This window comes from Palaemon carinicauda, chromosome 9 (genome assembly GCF_036898095.1).
Source record: "Palaemon carinicauda isolate YSFRI2023 chromosome 9, ASM3689809v2, whole genome shotgun sequence".
Taxonomy (NCBI): domain Eukaryota; kingdom Metazoa; phylum Arthropoda; class Malacostraca; order Decapoda; family Palaemonidae; genus Palaemon; species Palaemon carinicauda.
In genome coordinates, this window is record NC_090733.1 from 64,617,064 (window position 1) to 64,627,063 (window position 10,000).

General features: G+C 36.0%; 1 protein-coding gene across 2 annotated transcripts in view; it reads right to left on the reverse strand.

The window, feature by feature from the left end:
- LOC137646981 (scoloptoxin SSD14-like) overlaps nucleotides 1–10,000 on the reverse strand; it is a 379,610-nt gene that overhangs the window by 308,773 nt on the left and 60,837 nt on the right. For both annotated transcript variants that reach the window (XM_068380053.1, XM_068380054.1), the window contains exon 2: nucleotides 9,571–9,662. In XM_068380053.1, the coding sequence (XP_068236154.1) occupies nucleotides 9,571–9,655 (85 nt within the window). In that variant the 5' untranslated portion in view covers nucleotides 9,656–9,662. The remainder of the gene's footprint in view (nucleotides 1–9,570; nucleotides 9,663–10,000) is intronic.

Genomic DNA, 10,000 nt, shown 5'->3' on the forward strand with positions numbered 1-10,000 from the left:
AGTGGCCCTAGCACTATGAAGGCCAAAACAGGGGTAATTGAATTTGTAAGTATTGAAGGGGGTTGGTGATGGTGGTCTTAGGGATATCTTCTGGGTTCTTGGGCACTTGATGATACCCATTCAAAACGTCAAGAGTGAAGATCACCTTTGCTTTGTGCAAGTAGGAGGTAATGTCAGCGATGTTGTGGAGGAAGTAGAGATCCGGTTCTGTCTGCATGTTCAGACACCTGTAATCACCATAAGGACACATGGGGCCATCCTTCTTCAAGACAATGTGTAAGGGCAACAGCCATGGGTTTGAGGACTATTGGTAAAGGCCTATTTCTTCCATTTCGGTGAATGTTTGTTTAACGGCTGCCAGATGATCCAGGGCCGGCTGCCAGATGATCCAAGGCCAGACACCTGAATTTAGCAAATACTAAGGGCCCCGTCGTCTTGATATGGTGATAAATACCGTGTGTGGCGGAAACCGTGGGCGTTCAGGACAGAAGACTTCCGGGTACGAGATGAGGAGGTGGATGTAGGCCTTCATGTGTGCATTGATATGAAAAGTGAGGTCGGATGGGGCAGGTTGAAGAGATGCAGACTATTATGAGTTTGCGTTGACTAATTGTTAATGCCCCACATCAACTAGGATGTGGAAACATGCAAGGAAATTCGCACCAAGTACTGGCAATGTTACGTTCGCTACGGGAATTAACAATGGTCTTTGGCCCTCCAAAACAATAATGTGAGTGTCTTGCACCCATGAGTGGGGATCTCAGATCCGTTGGCAGCTACTAAGTGGACATTGTGAGTGCTGCTCCAGGAAGTATTTTTTTAGGGCATCATATTCTATTTGGTTACAAAGCCAATCAGAGATTTCTGGGAAAGTGTCCACGTGGATGGTCATGAGGACATAATCTGCTTTGCTGCTTGAATGAGTTACGCCCTTGATGGAAAACTGCACTTCATTGTGGCAGCATGTGTCGAAGAGTCAGGCTCGGTCGGCGACATTGTAAAAAGGGTAGGGCGAATGGGTGGGTGATAAAGGGGGTGTGGAGTATTCACATCTGTCGTCACCAATGTGGCAACATAATTGTTAGGCTCTAACAGAGGCGAGGTGAATGCGAATAAAATCTATTCAACAGGTATCGAGCTTATATACCAGCATTTGAGAGGAAGAATGTCACAAAATTTCAAACAATTAAAAAAATGTTATTAGAAGCTTAAACAGGTTGTTCTATTATCAGTGCAGAGAGAGGAAGAGATGAAAAAGAAATAACATTATATTGTATGAGCGTGTGTGAAACATGTACGGTACAAACGTTGTAATTGGGCGTCAAACTAGTAGTGCCTGACTCATTGAAATTCTAGAATCGGCCACTCCCTTCCTTGAACCGACCTCAAGGTACAGACACACCATAGTGGAATCATGGCTGACTACGTAACTGTATTCTTAACCATCTATTTCGATATTTTACATTTATCCTGTAAATATAGAACTATAGATTATGAAGAGTAAATAAACATATATAAATCGAACAGAAGAGCAGTCATGAGACAAGCATATATGGCAGTTTGAATATTCAAAAGGTACCGAAACATTTAGCATAATCAACAGTTTTCAAAGGGTAATTTTCTTTTCTATTGCCTTTTAAATTAGCTTGCTCTTTTTTCCTCATTTTAATGTATACTTTCTTTGAACTAAAATAATTCCAGTAAGAACTTTGAGTCAGTTTGAATTTTTAACATTTCCACTTTTACATGATTTTTACCATGTTGTTAGTTGTTTAAGGCATGTTAAATTATTTATAATATAGTTAGTCAACTTTATGTATTGTTGATATGCATCACATGGTGCATCTTCTATTATAACCAATGTTATAAGATATGCATCAATGGAGGGAATAATAAAAAAAAAACAATAGAAAGTTTTTCATTAAATTATTATTTGTTAAATTATTACTTAAATATTCATTGCAGAACAAGAAAGGAAGGTAATGGGAATTCAGAATGATGACAACAATTCTATAATGCATTTACTGTACCATTGAAATTACTAACATACTAAAGATAGTAGTATTACTACTAATATTTAAAACGTTAACTAATTATTAATGTTGTGGCTTTAACTAAATAGAATTTACACTGGGATTAACACACCTCTGATACGTATACTATGATGATAATAGTAAAGATAAAAAAAAACAAGATAGTAGTAGAGATAATGAAACTTTTATGCAACTGGAAACTCCAACCTATCAATGAATCCATCACCTATTTTCAGTCACCTCTTGCAGCCTACTGGGCATGGACTTCACTAGGTTTTCCATGATAAGTGGTTTTCCTTGAAGTGTGTTCCATTCTCTCTGTGTATGCTGGAAGAACTGCTGCCTACATCTTTCTCCTAGCTCTCATGCCTTAACAAGGAAGCCCCAAACTGACTCTATTTGGTTTTGTTTGTAACCCTTGCTCGGGGAGTCCAACAGGTCTATCTGGTGATGTTGATCACCAAACCTTTGTTTCCTAATCCTTGCAGTGTGGATAGCAGAGCAATCCTTAGAATATGAATTGAATTGAATTGAATTGAATATGGAATTTACACCTCAAGCCAGGCACTGGGTCACCAAAGTCCATTCAGCACTATAAAATACAAATTAATGAGCCATACCTGTACACACACACCATTTGGTATCATTTTAACCTGCAAAACCAACCACACCACTTTCATACAATAACATCTAAATATGAAATAAGAAGAGATTATAACGATTAAATTGATAAATTATTAGATTTAATTAAAACTCGTTTTATAACCCAATACTCTGTATGTTTTTTTTTCTAAGTTCAGGGTATTACAATTTTCCCCCAGCCTATCTCTTAAAGGTTTGCCCTGGAGTAAATGTGTCCTCCTCTAAAGATTGAAAACAAGACAATTGACTAGAATATTTTTTATATCCATTGTCACTTGATAGGTATTACAAAGAGGGGCTCATCTCCCTTCCCCACTCTTCATTTAATGATTGTGGGTTGCATGTGTATGACTAATACGCAGTCTAGTTAAAATGATGCTATCCCTCCTACTTGTAGAATCAAAGGATGACTATTCATTTACAGAAGGGTGGATTTGTTTCAATTTTGCATTGGTAGTCAGTTCAGACCATCGAACCAGCTACTTATTTTTACAGTGAAAACATATCTTACTTTCAAAATCTTTGTAAGGAATACTAATGGGTGATGGGTTAAGTAGTCCTGAAGCTTCCTTCTTAGCTAGGTTATCTACTCGTTCATTCCTATCCACCCCAACATGGGTTGGAACCCAAGAGAAGTGAACACTGATATTCTTCATGGACTGCAGATGTACTAACCAATCCTGCACCCCTTGTACTAAATGATGGGCTAGTATAATTTGTTTAATAGAAAGTTAAACACTATTGGAATATGTAAAAATTGTATAAAAAACTATTTTGATTACTATTATTAACAATATATCAGACAGCAAGAATTATTGCATACAGCTAAACAGTAAATACTGAACAAGAGGATGCAAGTTTCCTTATAAAAACAATATCCCACACCACAACTGCATTTCCTATTCCTGCAGCCGATTTGGAACCATCCGTAAAAACATGTTTCCCACGATGCTGAGCAGCATGATTTAAAAACTAACTTTTCATTACCTTACTGGGTAAGATTTTTTTCCCTCCTACCATAAAACATATTTCAACAGGTGAATCACACCAAGGGGGAGACTTGGGATATCCTACCTTTTTTATCTGTGCTATTAACAAATCTACTTCTTTGGCATAATTTTTCAACTGTACTTTCAAAGGCTTGGGCACTTTAGATCTGATAGGAGTTTGATCAAAAGGATTCCTAACATATTTACTGTTACGATTGTTTCTCATAGCGAGGGACCTAGCTAAAAACCTCCATCTCAACTCCTCTCTAAAAAGCATTAGAAAAGGTATTTGTTGTGCTAAAATGAGGAAATTATTTTAAGTTATAACCATGTCTCGGCAGACTAACAAAAATATCATTGTCGAACAACCATTGGTTCACCATTATGTTGAAAATTTCTGGATGAGAGCAATAACACTCTATGTACTCTATTTTTGTTGGTTTCATGATGTTCATGTTCATTTATTAGTAGTATTTTCATATATACACCAATATGAAAATTAGTGTATTGTAAGAGTCAGGTAGCTAAGAAGCATTTGGAGTAATAGCTTGTAAGGGGAAGGTCAAAGGGGAATAAAAAAGGTAGGTCTCCATTCAGTACCACATCTACATATCCCTCTTTTTCTCGTTCATGTTATTGTGATGACAGCCTAATATATGTTGGGATTAAGAACTTTTGTTCCTGTACCTAAGTACATGCGCGCATGTGTGTTACAGGAGGTTTTGAGAATTTTAAATAATGTATAATTATTTCTACCTGTACGAATATGATCAGCTCAGGATATGGATATGTCTAGGCTCTAACTTTTGGTAATATGACCTCTCCCAAAATTTCCAAATACTGCTCAACAGTAAATCTTCGATTTATCTCGGTTAATACGCACCACCACATGCTCAGTGACACATGACCACTTCTTACCTCTTTCTATATATTCTTTTGGGCATAAAGTGTTTTGTTTGCCTCCCAACAGTGAAGTTTCCTGTGGCTGGTGGAATGAAATATTTTTTTTAGTGGTGAATAGGACCTATGACCAGAACTAGTCAACTTCAATGACTCATTGCTCTGCAAACCGAATACTTCTCAATATCTGGTTCTATTTTAACATTTTTTATGCCACTCATGAAGTTGTCCAATACAGTAATAACTTGTCATACGAGTGCTCTAACTTATGAGCATTCCGAGATATGAGAAACACTCCAAGTAAAATTTTGCATTGAGATATGAGCACAGTCTTGAAATACAAGCATGCTTACAGATGCTAGCACTAGGTGGCCGAGAACTTGGAAACACTCTAAGCTCACATCACTCGTTTATTTCACGAGATTGTCAACTTCAGTACACATTTCCTGAGCCTTTCCTGTATTGTGTTTGCGTTACTTACATATTTGTGAACATTCTTCATAATAATTGATGGGTCCTAAGAAAATGAGTGGTTATGTTGATATTGAAAAGAAAAAAACACAAGTTAATGACAGAGTTAAAACATGTAATTACTGAGAAACATGGGTTTGGTGTCCGCGTGAGTGAGTTGGCATGCCATGAGGAGAGGAGTACATTGATGATATGTACACTCCTCAAACAGTAAAAAATACAAATCAAAATTTTAAAAAATATAAAAAGTAGATAAGAAAAGAAATTAGAAAAAAAAAACATTAAGCTAAGTTCAGTAAATTTGGTTTTAGTTTAAGTGTTAAGCTATTCGTAAGGAACAGTAAATACGGTACTGTCTAGTTCTCTCTTCTTCCCATCCTCCCTCCCTCCTCCACACACACCATAGTTAGCCACTATCATCTGTCTCAAAGGTAAGAACTCCATAATAAAACCATATTTCATTGCATATCACCGTAATTATTTATGTAATTTTGTGAGTGTATGTAAAGTATGTTCATACTGTACAGTATGACAATTAAAAACATGTTTTTTCACTGTTATTATCATTCATTTGGGTGTTTTTACAGGGCAGCAATGGATTAAATTTTTCTCAGTTATTTTATATGGAAATTTTTTTATTGAGATACGAGCAAATTGACATACGATTTATTTCCTATAATCTTTAGTTCTGTATTTACAGGATAAAAGTAAAACATCAAAATAATGGTTAAGCATCTAGTTATAAAGTTAGCCATGTTCCCACTAGTTAAAAGAAACACTGTGCTTGTGTGCCCGATAGTATATGGGACATCAATATAAGGGCTCTCTCTCTCTCTCTCTCTCTCTCTCTCTCTCTCTCTCTCTCTCTCTCTCTCTCTCTCTCTCTCTCTCTCTCTCTCTCCTCTGTTCAACATATTAATGAATGCATTAGTTAATAGCTGATATTAGTTTTAAAGGAAGAGATTATTGTACAAGAAGGGGAACACAGTAATGATATTAAACATTTTGAATGCTGTCTTTAAATCCTAATTATAATTTTCTTTTGCCCTTATATTGATGCCCCACACACTATAGGGCACAAAAGCACAGTGTTTCTTTTAACTAGTGGAAACATGGCTAACTTTATAACTAAATGAATAACCATTTATTTGGATGTGTTACTTTATCTTGCAAATACAGAACTACAGGATAAAGGAAAAAAATCAAAGACTATAAATCAAACAGTAGTGCAGCCACGAGACAGCCATATAATGCAGATCGAATCTTGAAAAGATACCAAAACATTAACCACAAACAATATTATTTTCAAACAATGGATTTGCCCATGATACATTTAATGTACCATGGGGAGTCTATCTTTTCGAGCCACAGTACAACACTGTCCAAAGAGGAGGAGATATCATTCACTACAAAGATTGTTGTCACCTTGGTCAAGAACTACTAGAACCCAAAGAACTCTACTTTGTGTCTCAACAACTATTTCACCAGCAAAGGAGTGGCTGAATACTTGAGGTCCCAGTATAGATGTTTGTAGTCAGTCAAGATAAATATGATGTCGGTACAGAGGGGCACGCTGGAATATGTCTCTTCTGGCGACATCCTAGTGGTTAAATGGAAGGACAACAGCATGGTGATGATCTTGTCCAGTGAGGTCAGTGTGAATCCTGTGGGTGAAGTGAGTGGAATTGACAAAAGTATCATGTTGACCCAACCTTACAAGACCCCCTTACACAAAAGAGGTAATATATGAGGCTCTTTATATAGGCTATATCTTTGATATCATTATCAGTAATTCCTGGATTCTGTAGAAAATGGACTCTAGTATTCCAGTGTAGTCCTATGCATCTCGGGGAGTTCTACTTTGACATCATTTGGCTGCAGAACTTCAAAGTATTTCAGCATCAGGGTCATCAGGAATTGCCTATTCATAAGCGTGGCCAATGTGCAGTTGTTCCTATCATTGAATCCTGCAAGGATGCCACGTCTCTCAATATGCCAAATCATGTCCAGATTAGACAGACATGCAATTTCTGCTCTAGGAGAAGCCACATTCACATGTCACTTCTGGTATGTGAAGACTGCAAAGTGGCACTGTGCCTTATAGACAGCAGGAACTGTTTTGTAATGTTCCATAAGATGAGGCAGTATTTGTAAATAATGTACAGATTTTATCATCATCGCCTCCTATGCCTATTGACACAAAGGGCCTCTGTTAGATTTCGCCAGTCGTCTCTCTCTCTTGGACTTTTAATTGAATACTTCTCCATTCATCATATACTTCACGCTTCATAGTCCTCAGCCATGTACGCCTGGGTCTTCCAACTCTTCTAGTGCCTTGTGGAGCCCAACTGTATGTTTGGTGAACTAATCTCTTTTGGGGAGTGCAAAGAGCATGTTCAAACCATCTCTATCTACCCCTCATCATGATCTCATCAACATATGACACTCGAGTAATCTCTCTTATAGTTTCATTTCCAATCCTGTCCTGCCATTTAACTCCCAATATCCTTCTGAGGCCTTTGTTCTCAAATCTACTAAATCTACTGGAGATTGTTTCATTGTCATACCATGACTCATGTCCATAGAGTAACACCGCTCTCACTAAACTGATATATAGTCGATTTTTATATGTAATTTCAGGCGATTTGATTTCCAAATTTTACTTAACCTAGCCATTGTCTGATTTTCTTTTTTCAATCTTTCATTAAACTCTAATTCTAAAGACCCTGTATTGGAGATCATAGCTCCTAAATACTTAAATGATTCTATCTCATTAATCCTTTCTCCTTCCAATGATATTTCATCTTCCATTGCATACTCCGTTCTCATCATCTATATCTTTCTTCTATTTATCTTCAGCCCAACCTGGTGTGATATTTCATGCATTCTGGTATGCCCGATTTTCATATCCTGTGGTGTTCTGCTAACACGGACAGCATCATCAGCATACTCTAGGTCTGCTAAATTCCTATCACCAATCCAGTCCAATCCTTCTCTACCATCTCTGACTGTTCTACGCATTGCAAAATCCACGAGGAGGATAAACACCATAGGTGACAACACATTCCCTTGTAGTACTCCGCTGTTCACTGGAAATTCATTTGATAAGACTCCATTAACAGTAACTTTGCACTTGCCATGCTCATGAACAGACTTAATCAAATTTACATATCTATGAGGAATTTCATGATAACGCAGGACTCTCCACAAAACTGGCCAGTGCACACTATCAAAGACTTTTTCATAGTCCACAAATGCCATAAAAAGCGGATTTCTATATTCTACCCATTGTTGTACAACATGTCTCATAACCAAAATTTGGTCAGTGCAACTTCTACCTTTTCTAAATCTTGCTTGTTCATCTTTTAGCTTTTCATCAATCTTTCTCTCCAGTCTCTTTAGAATAAGCATACTATACATTTTCATAACAACTGACGAAGTGTTATACCTTTTTATATTATTGTATTTATATATTGCTAATGATTTATCATTTTCCTGTTAGTAACTAAATTACTAAATCATCTCATTGCTTCTTTCATATAGCTATAATCAATTCAAATTGATAAATAACTGATAAACAGTCTTGATATATAAAAAAAACAATCATGAAGGTAAAATCTTGAAAAAAAAATCATGAAAAAGTTATCAAATATAACTATGGCAAAGAGTTGATGAAAGCCATATAAGTCATGATTGGAATAGTAAGTATTTGTTAAGAAAAAATTATGGAAAATAATTGTTGTCAAAGGTTTAATAGGTGAGCAAAATCATGAGTAGTATCATCATGAAAACGTTAACTGGTATGATCTGAAATATCCCATAAGGATCATATCTACACTCTACTGAGGCATCTAAACGGAATATTTCATTGCATGCAATTATTGCGCGAATTGTTTAAGATTTGACAAATAAATACCTATGAATGAAATATTCTTGTATTTGTTGACATAATAACATAATAAAATGGTTTTTGAGTAGTATGTAGGTAGCTGGGCCACAAAACTTTTGTTGCATAGCGCAACATGTACTGCGATGAGATAATGTTTATTTGCAAGCAAAGCAAGACTTGGCATAACAAGACCAGTAAATGAATAGTTAATATCAATTAATTGACCATTATACTCGTAAATACACTTAGTCCAGGTGAAGACGGACAGGGATAGGAAAGATTCGCATTTACGATGTGAGCACCAGGCCTGATGACCCAATGATCTACATGTTGCCTGTTTTTTTTTTTTTTTCCATACCACCTTGGGGTGAACTTTAAAAGGTTAAGAATATATTGCTTCAGATTTCGAAGCAGTAAGTGAGACTCCAAGATAGACTGAATATCTAATTTTATGATTATTTAATTTTCTTGAAGAGATTTTTTTATAGAGAACTTGGATCTGGAATTTTACTACAGATCAGGTAACTGAAATAAAAACTAGGTTATCTTAACTTCCTTGAGTAGCATTGACCAAAATTAAATATCTAGTTGCAAAAGAAGTTGTTATGTAAGAAAATGACATAGCAGAATATAAACTCCATCTTACCAACAACAACTCCTGTGATGATGGCCACTATGCAGGAGGTGAGAACAGCCCCTAATATCACCAGCTGCTTCTGGGTCATGATCATTCTGAAACTAGAATAAAAAAAAAAAAAGCTTTAATTATCTGGTGTTTTAGTCCTAACATCTAATAAATAAAAGCACTGAATATGTTAGGGTAATATATGAATATATTATAAGCTTTTAAGACATGTCACATTACGTTTACAATTACCATAATGTCCTAATGGCTTCTAAAAACTGAAAACAATGTATAACAGACCGATTCATTATATTTCATCGTTCCACATCTCCAAAGAGAAATTATGTCCTAGTTTATATAGGCTCAGCTTTTTATTCTACCTATTTCTATCATGGTTTCATAATCGGAAACTTTATTTTTATCTATTCTCTATCCATCTATCTATAATTCC